Source organism: Toxotes jaculatrix, chromosome 8, assembly GCF_017976425.1.
Source record: "Toxotes jaculatrix isolate fToxJac2 chromosome 8, fToxJac2.pri, whole genome shotgun sequence".
Taxonomy (NCBI): Eukaryota; Metazoa; Chordata; class Actinopteri; family Toxotidae; genus Toxotes; species Toxotes jaculatrix.
The window spans coordinates 1,949,911-1,970,111 of record NC_054401.1 but is presented as its reverse complement, the minus strand read 5'-3'; the positions used below and the strand labels follow the sequence as shown (position 1 = coordinate 1,970,111).

The 20,201-nt window shown below is 44.4% G+C and overlaps 1 protein-coding gene and 1 non-coding gene across 2 annotated transcripts in view; one reads left to right on the top strand and one right to left on the bottom strand.

Annotated features, from left to right (window-relative positions):
• bbs9 (Bardet-Biedl syndrome 9) overlaps positions 1-20,201 on the top strand; it is a 124,497-nt gene that overhangs the window by 13,927 nt on the left and 90,369 nt on the right. Inside the window, exons 7-14 of the mRNA XM_041044696.1 lie at positions 1,210-1,294; positions 2,088-2,271; positions 7,066-7,195; positions 8,961-9,142; positions 9,397-9,473; positions 9,569-9,622; positions 9,713-9,815; positions 17,921-18,025. Of these exons, the coding sequence (XP_040900630.1) occupies positions 1,210-1,294; positions 2,088-2,271; positions 7,066-7,195; positions 8,961-9,142; positions 9,397-9,473; positions 9,569-9,622; positions 9,713-9,815; positions 17,921-18,025 (920 nt within the window). The remainder of the gene's footprint in view (positions 1-1,209; positions 1,295-2,087; positions 2,272-7,065; positions 7,196-8,960; positions 9,143-9,396; positions 9,474-9,568; positions 9,623-9,712; positions 9,816-17,920; positions 18,026-20,201) is intronic.
• Positions 53-125, bottom strand: trnak-uuu. Its single transcript has one exon. It is a non-coding gene; the product is annotated as a tRNA-Lys (tRNA).

The following is a 20,201-nucleotide window of genomic DNA, read 5'->3' as shown; positions in this document are numbered from 1 at the left end:
ATAAGAGAATCCTTTATTAGTCCCTCAGTGGGGAAATTTCATGAAGACTTTCCGCCCGAACAGGGACTTGAACCCTGGACCCTCAGATTAAAAGTCTGATGCTCTACCGACTGAGCTATCCAGGCTCTGTGGTGTTAGTTTGTCTAATTAGTTTTCTCATTCCATATAAGTTTAGTGTAAACTGCTAAAAGAAGAAAGGCTTATTTAAGGGAGAGATCAGAGTCTTTCCGGTTTAAAGACGACTGGTATGACAGCCATGTTGGATTATGGGCCTTACAATTGAAGGTATATTTCAGAGCTGACAGCAGGTTTTTTTGGTCCAAATGTGCATTACTGAGTGAGTAAACTGTGGGTGTATAAATCAGCAGTTATTTAGTGTTTGGTCTGCGGTTCGAAGTCGGGCTGGGTCGTGTTTGGAGCTCTCCACTCATGCAGGTGTTAGAGGACAAGGATAAATTCCCGCCAAGCTGCTTTAACTGCCAGCTTCTTACTGGAAAACTCCTGATGCTGAAGAAGCCAAAATCAACTGACCACAGATCAGTCTGACCACTTTATCCTCAGCCACTTGCCAACAGCTCACTGATTAAAACTGATAGACCACAATTCCCGGGAACAGCAGGGTCAGTGGCGTGTTGACTGACCTGACAGAAGCTGTAAAGGTGAAGGAGAATGTAAGATGCTAGCCACGGATTTTAATAATGAACATGTTCCACAGTGTTCGACTTTATTTAAATGTGAATAAATGATATGTACTAGGATTTCTGCCCTGGCCGCACAGATGGAATTTCTCTCAGGAAAATTATGGATGTTGTTGTGGTCTTGGGCTGGTGGTTGAAGAAGTAAAATTTGTAACCAGAGAGTCACTAACTTTAGTTTCTGGACTGGCTGGAGAAGATCTGATGGGAATACATAAATGAGAAATGCTCTTTTGCGCACTGTAAAGTGTCCTTGAGCAAGTCATTTCTCTTCCAGCTCCCCCGGCAGCCAACACTGAAGTCACTCACGGCATGTTTTGTATTTCTTAACGTTCCGCTAAAGGAGTAGCTGAACCGGTGGTCAGATCTGTGAATCTGTGCATGTATAGCTTGCTGTGTGTGCAGTGACAACTTACTGCATACTGAACACCATTCTGAAACGACATTAGCAGGAATTTGATTGTGATCCGCAGACACTTGTACGTTTGTGTAATCAGCTGTTTGCCTCTCTCAGGTACGAGACTCTGGCCGTGGCTACAGAAGCAGAGAGTCGACAGGATCCCGACCTGCCTCTCAAGACCGGAGGCAAGAGGCTGACGGTGAGTCCTTAACGCAGCACCGACAGAAGGTGCACTAAAAACTGACAATGTGTGTGTGGTGTGATTGTGCTGTCGGCTTTAGTCGTAAATGGAACCTTACCCACAAATCTTTGGAATTTTGTTTTCCCCAGTCAGCGATAGAGAAAACGGCTAGGTTAGCAATGAGCAATGAGCAAAGCAAGTATAGTGTTATTAGATAGTAAAATAAAAATAATTAAAATTCTGCCAACAATTAAAAAGAGAAGCAATAATCAAAAACTTGGCAGTAGAATGAAGAAAGTAAAAGAAGCATGAGCACATATGCCTATGAGTTTACCCATAAACATAAATCATGTTCTTTATGATAAGTCTGAATTTTTAATGCTGGAGAATGTGTTGAATTTCAGTCAGGGAAAATGTCTGCTTAACTTTTTAGTGCTCCTGCCTTTCCCACAGATATTCAGTTGGATATGAGCTGTATTTGGATCATTATCCTGTGTAAAACTTAAGAGTACACAAATATCTGAGTTTTCCCACAGCAGCACAAAAGCATAAGAGCCATGGATGCCAATGTACACAGGCTACATGTCTATATTCATAGAGCTTAAATGCGTTTGTGCACATTTCTGACCTCATAAAACGGGAACACCTAAGAAAAGAGATGGATTTTGGTAACTGTATAAACATTTTATGAAGGGTGTACAGACCGTACATGTGTCACTCACAGTAAATGTCACGCTTATTCTTTTCAAATTAAAGAAATGAGGGCAGTGTAAAGTAACAGGCGTGTGTGTGTGTGTGTGTTCTCCTGCAGCCTGACTGGACGTTTATCCTGGGAGAACAGGCCCTGGACCTCTCTGTGCCCTCCTTCTCCCACTCCTCCTCCTCTGTCTTCGTCCTAGGTGAGAGGAACCTCTACTGTCTCCGTGACAACGGCCAGATCCGCTTCATGAAGAAGCTGGAGTTCAACCCCAGCTGCTTCCTCCCCTACGCCTCAGGTAAATCAGGACTCTGGACTTGGGGCTTGGCGTGGGGCTTAATTAAGAAGTGCAAGAATAGCAGAAACCTATAGGACACAGAGAAATGTAAAAAGGTGGAAAACACTGGTTACCGAGTTTTATAGAGGACACAAAACATGTCCATTTCTGTGGACACCTGCAGACTTCTCTGGACATATTCAGAACCATCGTGTGTTCAGTTTGAGGCAGCTTATTCCTATAGAAATGCATAGGTCAGGTTTTGACATCACTATTCACAGAGCGCAGGAGTTCAAAGGTCACAGGTCATGTTAAGTCAGTCTCAGGTAGAGCGCTCACACTTCTTAGCCCGTAGCATTTGGCAGAAAATCAGGAACTGAAAACAGAAATGGGAAAGAAAACTTGTTGTTGTGGACACATGACGCTGTCTTTCAGAGAACTGAGCACAGAGTGTGTGTGTGTGTGTGTGTGTGGGTAGTCTCAAATTTAGCCATTGCAGCACTGGTAAGGCTCAGATGTGTTCATCCTGGAGTGAAGTACAGGGCAGCAACACAAAACTCACCATGCGTCAGTGCACCTGCCACAACCAAACGTCTGAAAGTGAGCGAGCAGAATACACAAAAACAAAGCGTTCTGCTCAGTGGCTCAGCGCCGCTGGACTGGCTCTGCAGGAAGCTGCTTTTGGCAGAACGTGATGGAACAACTGGAGTAGCACTGCTACATGCATTAAAACAAAAGTGAACAGACTACTGAACAATCTGTAGTACATAAACACATGGTGCAAGATGAATGGAGAACATAATAAAGGCAGACATATAAATGTGCATGATTGATTTGATCGGATGCAACACGTGTAATACACCAAACACCAAACGCACAACAACAGTTTTGGAAAATACGAGATTGCAGCATTTCATTTTGTCATTATTCAGGATATTGAAATCATAGGTGTTACTCTATAGAATCCTGTGTGTGTGTGTTGGTCTGTGTGTGTGTGTGCGTGTGCTGTATGGTAAAACAATACAGCCACAGAACGTAATGGGTTCCAGACTTGAACACCTCTCCCTGTCTTCACCTTTGAGAGAAATATCTTTTGAAAAGACATCACATCTGAAGCAGGAAACACTGGCTGGTTCTTCCAGTACACGCAGTGGTGAGGAGTGTTCTGAGAGATCTGGCAGGACATTGTACGTGTGTTACACTGGTCCCACTGTGGCTATAGATCTTGAAATGTACTGGTCCTCTGAACGCAGAAGCCAGTGTCACTGTTACTGAAAGCTTAAAAACCCAGACACACAGAATGGATGGATCGTCTCCTGTCTCATTACTCAATAAATACTGATTAGCAATGCATTTGGATCAAATTGCAGCTTGATTGTGGTCATTTTGAACAGGAGACATGAAAGCAAACACAAAAATGTCCACGCACACTTGCAAATGTATTAGTTTCAGGCCTACACAGAGCAGGAAAGAGCCACCTGCTGTTGGACTGTGATTTGCATGGACTACATCCATTAACCAAAGAGGATTATTGGGACTGCCCTGGTTTATGTTGTGGTTTCATGCAGAACTGCAATGACTCAGAGTGTCTCTCGTTTGTTAGCTTAAATCTTCAATATAAACATGTTTCTGATGAATCTTTGTGATTGGACAAGAAAACTCAGAACTGAAATACAACAAGTTTGACCCTAAAACAGCTTCACTTTTTTTTTCTGTCCACTTAATTTACCCCGACCGACAGCCAGAGGCAGAAGCTCTATCGATTGTTTTTGGATGCTAATGTATGCATATCTTTTTGTGTAAAAGGAGGAAAATCGTATAACGTCTGTCATGGTTGTTAACTCCAGCCTGATTTTTATCATCACGAGCAGCACTTATTATCCTGATGTGTTTGGACCATCTGAACGTTGCTTACATACAGCAGAATCAAAGTCCTGCGTATGACCTTTTTCAACATGGAGCAATAAAAACCTTTTTTATGAGTGTTCTTTACAGCGACAAAACATTTTCTGCCTCTTTCAGTTTATGCAGCAATGTACCGTAGAACCATTTTTGTTGAGACCATTCAGCTTGATCTGAAATACACGAGAGAGCTGACAGATGGAAAGAGAAAATAAGAAAGGATGTGAAGAAAGCAAAAAATAGACTGGAACAATCCAGGAGGGAGGATTGATGGAGGGATCTCAACAACGGCCAAGAGCTTTCTACCGATATCTGTTTTCAATTTTAGAATTAAAATATCTCAGGTTTCAAAGTGCCCGCCGCTATCTGTTCCAGACATTATTTAGATTATTTAAATTACTCTTGGAAATTGGCTATAAATTCAATACATGATGTGCCAGCGCAACAAAAGCAGCATTTATTGGGACATGATTCCTGTCAACAATCAAAGCCGCATAAAAATTCCCACATGGTGGGAACACAGACAGTTTCCTGGGACCGGGCTGCTGCTGCAGTCTCCTGTGTCCATACTTCAGTTTATTGTTTCAAGGCCAAGATTTAGTGACTGACTGTCAGAGCTGCCACCCACCATTCAGTAAGGGTTCTTTTGTGGAACAAGGCCAAAGAACCATTTAGAGAACCTCTATAGAACCCTCATAGTTGAGAGTGTAGAGCAGAGGAGGACAGACAACAGTGATCTCTTGAGTGTTTCCTAACACTTTCCTTCTGGCCTTCAGCCTCACAGCTGCCTCTGCTGGATCGCTTCCCTCGAGCTCCCCGTCTGCCTCCCTCTGTCGCTCTATTCCTTTCCTTCTCAAATAACTTTATTGGCTTGACTGCTCATCCGAAACACTCTAGCCAAAGTTCAGGTCCCACGCTCAAACCACAATGAGATTCGAAACCACTTCCCTTGAAATAAAATTATATGATCCAAACTTCTAGAAACAGGACAAACGAGTGGCTAATTCAGATTTGGGCACGATGGCTCACCGGAGGGTTTGATCGGTGCTCACCTCCAATGTTGTTTCATCTGTCCTCATCCCGTCTGTAGCGCTCCAGACACAGTAAATCACTAAAGAGCCAGTAAACATTTCCAAAGGACTGAGACGACATGATCTTGTTCTACTCTGTGATTTTTATAAGCTAATTTTTGGACTTTCTTGCCTTCTTTGGGCAGCATGTAGCAGGGAGGCACACAGGGAAGAGTGGGGAGAGTAAAGAGAATAGACAGGGATGTAAAAGAGGAGAGGAAGAGCAGAAAGGTGAGCAGGAAAAAAGAAACTGGAAGAAAGGAAAACTGAAAGGGCCGGCGAAGTAATGGAGTTGGGGAAAAGACAGAGGTCATAAGGGAGGAGAAAGAAAAGAAGGGGATGTGGAGGAAAGAGTGGAGGGACTGAGGAATAACGGAGGAAAAGATTGTAAGAAAACAGCTAATGTTTGGGAAAAGCTCAGCTTGAGCACAAAGGCAGAACGCAGATTAGACCTTTATAATGAGGTTGTAATTATGATGCTGATGCCGAGATAGAAGGTGTGTGTTTGCTTTGATGTGGCACCAACACACACTCTGTCATTTTGACCCCTGCACTGTACCACCCAGCTGACCGCTGTTGCTTTATTATAACTTGTGTATTCAACTGTGTGAGTGTGTGTGTGTGAGCGTGAGCAAGGCGTGTTTGTTTTGCGTGTGGCCGTCACTTCAGATCTCTCTAGGTGGTAACTGCACCGCTGGTGGGATAAACTGGACGTGTGTGTGTGTGTGTGTGTGTGTGTGTGTGTGTGTGTGTGTGTGTGTGTGTGTGTGTGTGTGTGAGTGTGAGTGTGAGTGTGAGTGTGAGAGAGAAACATAAGTAGTATTTATATTTAATGTTTCTTGCCATGTGTCACAGGAGAAAGTGTATATGTAACTTCAGTTTTATATATATACACCTAAGAAAACTGACCTTGTCTTAAAATGAAAGATCTCGATGACAAAAATCTGTATACAAACCAGATGTGAGATGTAAAGAGATAATTTTTCTTTACAGGAGAGCACAAGTTGTACTCACCTCACAGGGCAGTGCCACCCAGTACAGGAATTCAGTTATTTCTGTGCTCCATGGTTTTGTGAATGTGCATCACTGTTTTCCAAAACCAAAAAAAAAACACACTGACAAAACCCTTGAATTTGTGCTGCTATGATGCTGAGGTATGTGGCATGGTGGCGCAGTGGTTAGCGCTGTTGCCTCACAGCTGGAGGGTTGCAGGTTCGAACCCCGGTCTGGGCTGTTCTGTGTGGAGTTTGCATGTTCTCTTTGTCCCTTCAGACATCTTATGCAAGTACATTTAGATATTTTCATACTTACATGCCAAATATAAGTGAAAGGAAAGGGACAGAATTTTAAAATGTCTTTTATGTTTCTCACTTGAAAGAGTTGTGCATTACTGTTCTGTGGCGCACAAACACTATGGTTGTCTACGTCAAGCTGTGTTCAGTATTCACAGTGGAGAAAAAGTTATTTAAGGTGAAGCAGGTTGATCTGTTTTAATGCTTGGGGGTAACATGATGATGTTTGGCTCAGAACACTGAAATCACTCTGCTTCATTTATAGGAATTCATATAAAGGTTTTGAATTTTCCCTCGGTATCACAGTTTTCTGTCGCACATCTTACTACATGTCTCTTCCAGAATCATTCTTTGGTTTTCATTCTGTGAGCGTGATGTTTGTCTTAGAGACAGTTGGGTCCATTGTCTGTCACTGTCCTTGAGCACATGAAGTAAATGTGTGAACTGTAAATGGTGATTTAATAAGAGTCCTGTTTCATAAACACAGCCACCACTGTGGACTCGCTCTGTTCTTCCACCTAACAATTTATTTTATTTTTGCTCTCCTCTAGTGACGGATGGCACCACCAACCTGTTGCTTGGTAACCACACCAACATGCTGCTGGTTTACCAGGATGTGACTCTGAAGTGGGCGGCCCAGCTCCCCTTTGTGCCCGTGGCCATTCGAATCGCCAACTTCCCGTACGTACAGGCCCTGACAGAACACAAAATCTGATGCTACTGTTTCCTTATGGTGAAGACAGAGATGTATGTGAGGAAACACTGAGGGTCACTGACAATAGAAACAGTAGAAAAGGTTTAGAAGCAAAGGAGAACCCCCTTCATAAGACTCATCACCGCTACTTTAAGGAAGGACAAGATAAAAGTGTTTGTGTACTGAGCAGACAGTGCTGCTGTGTGTTAGATGTACTAACACAGTCATACAGTCTCACACATTCAGTACATGCATATACACTATACACAGTTAAATACACATGTAAACACACACATACACACAGCAGGTATTTTGTGGTGTTTATCAGCTCGTGAAATCCAGTGTGACTTTCGACAGGAAATTACCCGACAATGTTTTCCATCTGGCCAATCAGAGACGAGCAGGGAGGGGCCAGCTGTAGCCAATAATTTGGCTTTTTCCAAACAACTCCAGTCAAACTGCCGTTTGATACAATTACAATGCAAAACACAAACATTGTGTGTGTGTGTGTGTGTGTTCCTAGTTTGACTCTGTGTTGTTTTAAAGCACTTGATAGTCATCATCTTGTTCAGTGTGTCGGCGGGAAGCTGCACACACACACACACAACAAATACACACGATCACTGCAGCAGCTTCCTGTGGCTGTCTGTAATTTACAGCAGTGCTCTTTGCTCTGGAGGCAGCATTTAATTTCATCACTTAATTCTGCAAAACCCGGACGAAATGGTCAAACTTGGTTTGTCGAGGGGGTGTCCTCACCAGCTGGAAGTCTTCACATGTCCAAATTAGGACCAAGACCTTTTCTTCCACGGACCAGTGGAAAATCAGAACCTGACACCCACAGAGAAAGAAAAATGACAGCAGCAGCAGCAGCTTAGCATGCTAACAGCTAACACGGAGTTCACACTTTTCCTCCCATGTGTCGGACGCTGATAACAGTTACTGTTCTGCGCTTGTTCAGATTTTATGTCAAGTTTTAGCTTTTCAGAAAAATCAGATGAAAATAAACTGAAAAGATTAACTGAACTTTTGGATGGACCTGTTCACCTGAAGGTTATATTTCCATTCTCTCTGTGAATTGCTGTGGCCTTCAGTGGACAGTGTGTTGTAACTACACCTCTAACAGCAGCTGCTGTGTTTCCTCTTGTCTGTTTCTCTGCTCATTTTTATGATCAACAGTTTTTCTCTCACCAGGGTTAGAGGGGAAGTGTGTGCGTGTTTGTGTGTTTTAGTGAAAGTGATAGCTGTCACTGTAATGAGTGTGTGTGTGTGAGTGTGTGTGAGTGTTTCCGCAGCAGTTAAAGTGAAAGTTTTATGCCCCCTCAGACGCCCTCCTGTGCAGGTGTGGAGCCGGCTGCTGCTCTAGACCTGAACCCCTTGTGTGTGTCTGTGTGTGAGTGTGTGTCTGTTACTAAGAACTACAGCACATCTGCAACCAGTTATCACACACGCAAACACACGCAAAACTCAGCATTTCCTAACGGCCTTTTTCCATCTCATTCCGTATCACTAATTTATAGCTTTGCATTTTGTTTCCCTTAAAACGTTAAACTCTAAAGCAACAAGCTGCTGATACTGAAATACTGAGGGAAACTCAAGCACAGGATGCTAACACTAGGTAAAAGTACTAGTTTCACATGTTGTTGAGTTCTCTCCTCTCCTCACCTCTCCTCTCCTCTCCTCTCTCCTCTCCTCTCTCCTCTCCTCTCCTCTCCTCTCCCCTCCCCTCCTCTCCCCTCCTCTCCTCTCCAGGGAGCTGAAGGGAGCGGTGGTCAGTCTGAGTTCAGATGGTCACCTCCTGTGCTCGTACATGGGCACAGACCCCTCCTTCTTCTCCACACCCAAGGTAGACGCCAGGGAGGCAGACTATGAGCAGGTGGACGCTGAGATGAAGAAGCTGCAGAAGTTCATCAGGGAGGCCACGAGGACTCAGGGTAGGAGACTAAACACAGACGCTAACAGTCACGATAAAAGTCCCCAGAACTGTGCAAAACCAGATTTCAAATCCCTGAAAGATGAAGATTCAGCACTAATGAGAGAATATGTGGTATTTTTACTGTTTCACTGTCATTGATTCATTCTCTATAGACCATTTAACTTTAGAAGCGATGAACCATCTTAACATGTTTAATTAAAGGTATCTAATCACCTGTAGCTGTGGAAATATCAAGCTCTGTTCTTATTTCAGACATCCTGCCTAAAACTGACGCTGAGGAGGACCTGATTGTTACCGCGGCGGTGTCCTCCAGCATGGACGGCCCATCGGTAAACACACGAGAACACACGTTTTCTACCATGTGAACACACACACACACGCAGTAGATTCATTGTTCTTTTTATCTCTCTCTCTCTGGCCACAGCTAGCTCTGATCCAAGACATCGATGGTCTGCCCGTCCCTTCAGTCACCATACAGGTGAGCTGTGCCCAGCACTGAGGTTGTCCTCTCTGTTCTTCTGTTCCTGTATTGTCCTGTGTCCTCACTTCTTGGTTGTTCTCTCACCAGGTGAAGGTGAAGGCCGGTTGTGTTATGCAGTCGTCTAAGCTGACTGTCGGCGTTCAGCCTCCTCTGGCCGTCACTCAGGACCAGTTTGTCCTCGAGCCTATGGGTCAGTCTACTGCAGCTTCTCTTTGTGTGTGTGTGAGTGTGTGTTTGTGTGATTGTGTGTGTATTTCTTTGAATTGGTATATTGATGTTGCGTTTATAAGGACGTGACCAAATATAAATTCCTCTCTGAGTGTCTCAGATATTGTGTCCACCTCCTCTGTACGCTTGAAGGTCAAACAGGACGGAGTACGAGACAAATGTTCAGCAGTCAGTGTGTGTGTTGGGCAGATGGGATGTGCAGCCGTCGAGGATTTTAAGAAACTGAAAAATACAAATGAAAGAATTAAAGGATGAATCATAAGGAGCGCACAGTCTCTCTAACTCGGGTTTAATTCTACACGGTACTGAGTCAGTTTTATGCAGCTGGTTTTGTGTAAGATCTTTCATCATCTGATGTCAACAATCACTTTTGTTTTTCCCAGATTTTCTCTTTCACTCACTCACTCAATCACTGAGACACACGCCCATTTATGCAACACACATTTTTCTCAGCTTTTCTCTTCTCCTTCATCACATCCTCCTCCGCAGTCTGAACACACACACACACTCACACACAGACACACAGGCAGCGGCTGACTAAGTGAGTGAGAGGTGTGAGTCTGCATGTATTTGTTCAGCTCTTATCAGTCTTTATTCAGTGTGTTCTGTCGTCTGGCTGTTGGGGGAGATTCGGTTACCTCGACCAGACGGCGGCAGCTTTGATCTGAATCACCCAGACACTACGTACACACAACCTTATAACCCCCAAACACTGATATCTGCTGTCGGCTCATTAGAAGAACATCAGCCATCCTGTAACACAACGTTAGCCATTCGCACTGAGCTGTTACACAACTCTGCACGCCCTCCGTTTCCTCTGTGGGACTCTTTCCACTTTTCGTGTGCATGGAGACGAGCAAGCGTAAATTTACAGCGTGTAACGTAAACCAGTTAGGGGAGGCTTTTATCGGAGGCTCCTTATAGTACCATCGCACATTTTTAAAACCCGTGGCCCCACTGGGAGGGAAACCTCTAACCCCGGCGGTGTTGGTGCCTTGCACTGCCTGTTGGTTTATGTATGGAGTGGGAGTCCCACCTCCGTCTGCGTCGGATCAGCACTTCTCTCACTGGGATGGTGTTTTAAGTGCATTTTCTGTGATAGCAGGGCCAAAGCGCCTAAATCCAAGTTTCGTGGGGTTGATGTAGGGAGCAAACAGTGTTGACAAGAACGTGTGTTTCGCCATGAATCCATGTGTGAAACCAAACCTACAATAATGACTCCTTTGAATGAATCACGGACCAAATGTAACAACACCCTGAAGGAAAAGAAAATACAGCCCAGTATGAATACACGGCTCCACGTGTGCCCGCACCACAGATTTATCTTTTTATAAAACGTCTCATCCAGAGCGACTCCCAGTAATTGCATCATTAGAATTAATTTAAATTCCTGATTTATAAACCTCATCCCTGTTTGATCAGTTTAAAATGTAATAACAGAACACCGTCATATTGTCTTGGTATAAACAGAATTATTACTATGAGGGTAAAAATAAAACTGGAGATCATTTAATAGAAGGTCACATGTGAAATCACATGGACGGTGTCTGCAGTTATTTTCTGTGCCACTCACACGGACTCAGCAGCTGGACGAGCACCAGAAAAATGTCATTTTTTCCTCTCAGACTGCTCCCTACGCTTGCTCCCTACGCTTGCTCCCTACTCTTGCTCCCTACGCTTGCTCCCTGCGTTTGCTCCCTACGCTTGCTCCCTGCGCTTGCTCCCTGCGCTTGCTCCCTACGCTTGCTCCCTACGCTTGCTCCCTACGCTTGCTCCCTGCGTTTGCTCCCTACGCTTGCTCCCTACGCTTGCTCCCTACGCTTGCTCCCTACGCTTGCTCCCTACGCTTGCTCCCTGCGTTTGCTCCCTACGTTTGCTCCCTACGCTTGCTCCCTACGCTTGCTCCCTACGCTTGCTCCCTACGCTTGCTCCCTACGCTTGCTCCCTGCGTTTGCTCCCTACGTTTGCTCCCTACGCTTGCTCCCTACGCTTGCTCCCTGCGTTTGCTCCCTACGCTTGCTCCCTACGTTTGCTCCCTACGTTTGCTCCCTGCGCTTGCTCCCTGCATTTGCTCCCTGCGTTTGCCCGAAACCGCCATCCATCACAGAGGAGTACTCGCTCAGTTTTTTTGAGAAGAACCAGTATGGATTGTGAATTTATGATTTCAAGATGTGAGCAGCGTTCTCCGGCGGGTGGAACACCATCCATTTATTCTGAGCCCTGAATCAAACTGACCACTGCTTTCCCATGATTCATGATCTGCATCTACGCAGAAATGTAATGCCTTTTACCACAGTGCATTCTTATCTGCAAATTTACTGTACGTGACCTCTACAACTGTTAATGCAAACATGATGGCCTTTTTTTTGCTCAGCGCACACGTTATATTTCCTGTAAATTCTTGTGTCAGTTTCCTATTCTTTATGAGATTTCATATTTTGGCGTATTTAATGTAGCACATGTTTTGTATTTGTTATTTCTATGCTTCAGTGTGTACATGTCCTGATATTCCATACATGATACCTTTATTTCCTGCGCCCTAAATTTTTTCAACTACACATTTAGTAGACACAGTAGACCGCGTCTGCAGAACATTCATGTGTTATTCATTCATTATTCAAGTCGAGTTTGATTATCAGTGTATCTTTTAATGATTTAGTATACAGGGACAGTGACATGCTGTACAGTACGTGTGCGTGGAGATAAGCAATGACTCGTCTCTTATTTGAAATGTCCCGCGTCGTGAATCAGGGTTCGGTCCGGTTGGTTTGGCTCTGCAGAGTTTTTTCTTCTTGGCCGTGGCTCTCAGCGACTCGCTGTTTATTTGGAAGATCAGAGGCTGTGACTCACTGCACCGTCACGTTTACACCACTAAAGAGGCGCTTTGTTTACCCGAGTTTAGGTAGCGGTCAAATGGGTCGAATTCAGAAGCTTCTCTAAGGCAGACACACACACACACACACACACACAGACGGTTACACAGATACACACCCATATAAATACTCACACATACATATCCATGGACACATAACCATAAACACATGCACGTGTCACCAACATACTGTTTAAATATAGACACGCACACTTGAAGTAAAGTAGCTGTGTGTGTGTGTGCGTGTGTCTGGCACTGCCTTTCATTTGTCAATCAACAGAGCTACAACACACACACACACTTTTTGTCCTTCTTTTTCTTTCTTTCTTTCTTTCTCTCGTCTCCTCTCCCACCCACGTGACCCCCTCACTGGTCTGCTTTGGCCCAGAATGGCCTGGCTCGGCTCTGAACCAGCAGGACCACCGTGGCTGACCCTGCTGGTCGGATTTGGCCCCCGAGTCACGTGTTTCACATCCGTTACACTCAGAGGAGCTGGATCTCAGTCACACAGAGTTTACGTTGTGATTTTGTCCAGAAAATCTCACCCAGGTTTATGGACTGCAGGGGACGTGGCCGAGCTGTAGATGGGTGTAAGTGTGTGTGAGTACAGTATTTACGTTGATGTGAACCATGCAGACTATCACTGATTAAAATCCGCTACTTTCCACTCCTACACCAGAAGCAGGATGTCGTCTCCCTGTGCCTGAACTGGGAAAGTTCTTCAGAATGTCTGTTTCTAAGTTACTGAAATTAGAGAAAAAGAGAGAAGATCACCGCAAACTTCAGAAAATCTCCGTCTAACCAGTCGTTTCTCTTCTGCTTCAGTGTCTCCTTTACTCTTTTTTTAAATCCTGATGTCATTTGATGACTCATCTGAACTTTTTTTTTTCTTAAAATAAACTGAACCAAACAAAAAGAACAGATACAAACAGAAGTGACAAGGCGACAGGTGTGATGGGAAGATGTGGCTGCAACACTAATAACAACAGCACCTCCCCCGTCTGTTCCTCATCATCACTTCATCTCTGACTGTACGCTCACTCTCTCCGTCTCTCTCTCACCTGCTCATTGTCTCCCTCTTACATCGCGACACACTGATACGAACGTCTTTCCACACACTCACACAACAAAGTACATGTACAAACACACACACACACTTAGCTGTCACCCTTACAAGATTCATCTCCCTGGGAACGGAATATTTTTTAGCCTTTCTACCACAGCTGCTGTGTGTGTGTGTGTGTGTGTAGGTGTGTGTGTGAGTGTGTGTGTGTGCTGCTGGCCCATGTGTCTTTGATTCTCTGGCTCAGTGTGGTGCATCCATACTTGTCTGTGTGTGATGTTTGTGCGAGTGTGTGTGTGTGTGTTCAGCGTAAGTCTGAACGTGAGCTCGAGCTAATTTCCAAATATATTTGCAGGGATTTGTCACAAAGCACTTCACAGAAAACTAAGGACAATAAAAGTGAGGATGTGCGCGTGCGTGTGTGTGTGTGTGCGTGTGTGTGCGTGTGTGTGTGCGTGTGTGTGTATGTGTGTGTGCTGTTCAGTTTTTTGGGGTGGGGGGGTTTGGCTGTGTGAGGAGGAGGAGGGGGGAGAAAGAGGAGGGGAGGTAGCGCCTTCTGACTTTTATTGTTATTCCAGTTTTTATTCGTCTCAGATGGCGACTCAATCCCCTGTTCACCACACACTGCCTCCTTTGTTCTCTCTCTCTTTTCTACTTTCACTCCCTCCCTCCACATCTCTAACCTTTTCTCTTTTCCTCTATCCATCTTTTCCTTCCTCTGCTTCTTCTCTTTCGTTTGTCATGTTGTCCCCTGATGTCTTTATTTTTTCCTCTGCTTCCTTCTTCCGTCTCTCACATTCCTTCTTTCCTCTACCGTCTCTCTTTATGTCCCATCCTTTCCCTCCCTCTGTCCTGCTGTGCAGCTTTTTTCCTTTCATCAATCATTCACACATTTCATATGAATTCGAAATACATGTTTACGTGATTACGTGATTTCCATGTTCCATTACCATCAAATTGATTTTCACCATTTGTGTGAACTGATTCATTCTTGATGGTCATGTTACCAAACCGTCATACATCACATGGAGCTTTAACCAAAACCTTCAAGTCTCGCTGAGAAACTGACGCTTGTTTGAATTCAGAGTTTTGAAAATATAACTGAGACACTTTATCTCCAAGTGTAGATCAGGTTAGTTTAGTGTTTAAAGTCAGACCCTACACAGCGATCCGACCTCATCCTGACCTGCAGAGGTCAAAGGTCAGTGTTTAACACCGCACCGATGGTCACCTCAGATTCTCTTTTTGGCCTCTGGACGTGACGAGATCTGTGATTACACACAGGTAAAGCAGTGGCAGACCAGGAATGTCTCCGAACAAATTTACCCTCCGGATTTGTTTTTCTCTCGATGTTTTGCTTTTTATATTATTTGCACATGGCAAAGAAAGGACAGACGCACAAGCACACACAGGCCCCCTTTCCTTCCACCTCCCTGTGCGGCATAGATCCTCATCTCCACCCCTCTTGACCTGTAACCTCCTCCAAACAGTCAGTAGTCAGTTTAACCTGAGCTGTCGGTTACTATAACATGAACCCTGAAGGCTACAGCAGCACACACACAGGCACACACACACACACACACACACGCACGCAAAGTGAAATAAGACCAATGTTCTGACAACAGAGTCAACAAACTACACTTATGTTCTCATCGTTCTCAAGAATTTGCAGTTGGGTGGGAGAGAAGAGAAACAGCAGGAGGAGACTGAAGGAGATGGAGGAGAGGCTGATAAAAGTCAAACAGATCTGTTAAGAGGAAAAAGACGGAGGAACTCAGGGACAAATAAGGTGCAGCAGCAATGAAACGCTGGCAGGAAGTTAGGAAAACAGAAGTGATGAGCATGAGAAGAAAGTGGAGACGGAGAAAAGTCGAGAAAGAGGAGGGGAAAAGGAGGTAGAGAAGGAGAGGTAGTGGAGTAAAACTCCTTTGCGGGGTTTGTTTTTGTTGGCAGTGGTGTTAATGGGATAATGTGGCTGAGAACACTGGGACCAGTCTGAGAAGTCTCTGGGTCGGACCTCCAGGTCACAGAGAGCGACATGTTACCTGGAGCTCACAGGTTCAAACCCCCCTGACCTCACCTGTCCAGATGTGCCTGAACATACGATGACAAGCTGAAGAGAAAAGGGACAGAGATGGATGGAGACACACAAAGAGAAACAGAGAGGAGGAGGATTACTTTGTGTCTTCTGTGGTGTTGTTTGTTGGTCTTAAGGGGGCCTGGGAACACTTAAGGCACTTAAACCAGTCTGACCAGTTTGACCTTCAGGGCACAGAGGTTAAAAGCCTTCTGCTGACAGACTGGGTGACAGGGAGGGAGAGAGCAAGGAAAGAGGGGAGGAAGAGGGTCAAATGAAAGGAGGGTAGAAGTAAGAGGGAGAGGTGGTAAGGATGCAGAAGAGAGGGAGAAAGGAGACACAGATGAAGAGACAGGGAGAACACACGAGGAGAAGAGGAGGGATGGAACGTGGTTATTAGAGCCTGACAGCACATGTGACTTTGGATGATTTAAAAAGACCAGATTTCCTAATTTCATTTAAAGTTTCTGATTCTTGGCCACACCACATGCTGCTTCACAAAATGCTTTGTACAGCTCAGTGATGCTTTTTAGAATTCTGTATTTTTTTTGTTTTGTTTTGCAACAACATTTTAGTCTTATTTACTTATATATGTTTTTTTATGGTATAAATATCAAATATATACTATAATACAATCATTTCCAAATAATGTTATTTATAATTTTATTTTCATTACACAGCACAGAACTGCAACGGTGGGAGAGGAAGAAGGAGGAGGGAGGGCGGAGGTCAGGCTGTCAGGGCTCCTGACAGAGTGTGGAGAAAGTCTCTCTCTGCCTTTTATCATTTATCTTCTCTTCTGTCTGTCGGAGGGGAGGTGTCGTCTCTCTTTTTTCTTCTCCTCTCATCCATTTTGCCTCCCCCTGTTCTGTGTGTGTGTGTGTGTGTGTGTGTGTGTGTGTGTGATGAAGTGAGGATCTTTGCACTTCTAATGATTAAATTCACATTGTTTTACAGTCAGAAACTTAAATACTTTCAAACACACACATTCATTGCACACACACTTTATCCATTGGGACTCACACACACACACACACACACGCACACACACACACATACCTGTGGTTCAGTCACCTGTAACAGGCCGAGCTCAGGAACATCACGCCCCATTACACTACCACACCGCCCTGCGTATGTGTGTGTGTGTGTGTGTGTGACTGCATGAAGCCATTAGCTGTAATATATCCTTTCCTCTCTGTCTGTATTTGATCCCTGCTTTTTCTCTCCAGCTTGTTTGCCCCCCCCCCCCCCCCCCCCCCCCCCCCTCTCTCTCTCTTTCTCTCTCTCTCTCTCTCTCTCTCTGTTAGTTTTGGGGTATTTGAAGGGAAACTACAAGTCATCGCGCCTTTGTCATGCTGCATATAATTCAGTGTTTGTGTGTGTGTGTGCGTGTGTGTGCGCTCGTATTCAGGTTAACGTTGTTAGTCCTCTGTCCTCACCTTGCCTGGAGACGTTTAGTGTAAGCGTTGCTGTGTGTGAGCATCGGTGTGGGTGTGTGTGTACATTAAGGGGTCTGGTTAGTTTTGGGTTTGCTGTATCCTGTCCTGTCCACACCTTGAAACTGCTGACTCTCCAACCGTGTGTGTGTGTGTGTGTGTGTGTGTGTGTGTGTGTGTGTTTCGTTGGCTGCCCTGTTTCCTCATCCATCGTTCAGTGTCTTTCTTTAAAGAGTCGGAATAAAACTGGAACTTCTCTCGAAGTCAGAAAACTTGAACCAAAATGACATTAACCTTTGTAATAACAGGTTATTATAAAGGGGAAATCCAGTGTCTCAGTGCTGCACTTCCTTACAGTTGCGTTACAGATCTAACATTTAATCAAAGCAAAGCTCAGCTTTTAGTCCCTTCTGTGGGTCAAACTTTTAAAACAGTTAATACAACTTGATAACAGTCTGCAGAGACAGCTCACTCCATCTGTCTGGACATTAATGGGAATTTCTTTTAATGATGCCCCCCCCCCCCCACCCCACCTCAGAGCAGCAGCTAGACAGGAAGTGATGTGTGGACTCTCTGTTTCAGTGTTTAATGTTAACTTTTATCTGTTTTCTCTCTTCAGGTGTTGGTTCCTCCACAGTTGTGGCGTTCTCTGCTTTCCTCAACGGCCGCTATCCCCCCGCTGACCTGACTGGAGACATCACTGTGTCCTACAGCTCGCCCACAGGTAAAAATGCGTGTGGCACATTTCCTGCTGGTTTCCAAGTGTGTGCAGGTGTAGATCCGATTTTAACAGGACAGTGTTTTTTCCAGAAACAGTTTTAGTAGCGACAGAATAAATCAAAGTTCTCTCCAGACTTGTTTTGCTGTAACAGTGATGACTGGTCACTCGTGGAAATATTAGAATCAGCGTCTGTCGTTGTTCAGTAATGGTGCTGACATATGTGTGCTCTGATATTGAAGATTAACTGACACCGCTCTATACGTAACCATAACAACATGAAGCAGTTTGACAGTAACACATACACTGAATGCAGTTCCCTAAAAACTGTCTGTACAAATAAGTTTAAATTCCAGTGGTAAGGTGTAAAATCTTCGCAGCTCATGATGCTGATGCAGCTGTTGTTTGCTGTTAAACAGCAACGAGGCGTAAATTTTATTCATGTGAGCTGTGACCATGTTTGTTTGGAAAGTGTGGTTGCCTCCACCTGACACCAAGCAGTACCGATTTCCTCCATGACTCCTTCAGAGTCTTTCTGGAGAAGCATCGTGCAGCACCAGCACAGTTCAGAATGCAAACCAGGACACCAGTGAGATTTTTACATCTTTGACTTTAATTTTGTTTCTATAAGAGCTGAGAAAGAGATTGACTGATTGAAGTTTTTATTTAGTTCAGTTTCACCCACACACCTAACAGCTATCACCTGATCCCTGTCTGTAGCACGTATTCATCGGTCGTAAAACAGCTCCGACGTAACATCGTTGACGGGTCACAAGACTTTATGTAACAGCATTAGCATTCGTGTAAGTGACATTATGAAGTTCGTTAGAGTCTGAACTGTAGCATCTCATCCAGCGTGCACATCCACTGTAACAGTACTGAGAACCAGCTGCTAACAGAGCGCTGACTTGACGTAAGGACATCTGGGCTCTTTCCAAACAAACCCAGTTCATCCCCCTGCTCCCTCCAGGCATCTGTTTCCCAGCCCTGCAATATTTCTGGAAGATATTACTTTCCCCTGCAAACCAACAAAACCACTCTTTATTTCAAATGTCACAGGCCTCCCTTTTTTTAAAAATACTGATTTCAGCATTCGTTTAAAAAGCAGCTCATGCAAAGAAAAAAAAAAAAAAAGAATCCATGTTTTCATGCTATTGTTTCCCCTGGATTACATTTGCTTTGGCAGGCCTCTGTTGGTGGAACAGTTTCCCCTCCCCAGAAGCACATTTAATGTGAAATGTCTGGAAATATTGGGAAGTGTTTCTTTTTTGTTAAGCTTTATTGTGATGCTAAAAATAGCTGAAAATAAGGAGTCTGGAGTATTTCAATGAGCCTTGGCAGCTGGGGGAGGCTGTGTAGGGGGAGGCTGTGTAGGGGGAGGCTGTGTGTGGGGGGGTCTTGTGTTTTGGAAGGGACCTGTTAGATTGGAGATAGAATTAGAAGAGATTTATTCTAGGCTAGAGGAAGAAGAGGCACAACAGGATGTTAAAAACAGAACAGAGGTGAGGTACACTATGAGCAGGTAAAGAGATGAGTTAAGCTCGATGGAGAAGAGGAAAAATGTACATAAGCTTGGGTGGAGAGAAAGGAAGGGAGGTATCTTAGACTGAAATGAGAAGGGCAGGAAGTAGAGGTACACCAGGGTGGATACCAGAGTGGAGGGAAACAGACGTGTTTTAGAAGTGTGGAGCCGAAGTTTGGTTTGCTCCCATTCAGTCACATGAGCATAAATAAAGGTCCAGCGCTGACTTTGCAGCTGGTGTTTCTGTTCATCCCAGAGGTGCTCGGTCAGGGTTCTGTCCTGACCTAACTATACCAAAACTAGGACTTGACTTTCAGGCCAAACTTTGTGGACCTGGTTTTGTGCACAGTGGTCTTGTTATGTTGAAACAGGAAAGGACGTTCCCAGAATTCAAATACATGCATGCATGTCTGATGTTAAGATTTCCCATAACTGGAAATAAGGCCCAAACCTTGAAAATCACTCTCAGACCAAAGCTACAAAAAAAACGTGTGTCCACACGCTCTGTGGCCAAATCACAGGAAAGTGCAGCTACAGTATAATCTGGGAAAGTAGCTGGACGTAAACAAGCTGCTGTTATTACAGTGACACCACACTTGTAAATCGATGCAATAAAACTGCAGCGTATGTAACTTAATTTATTTTTTACTACGATCCAGG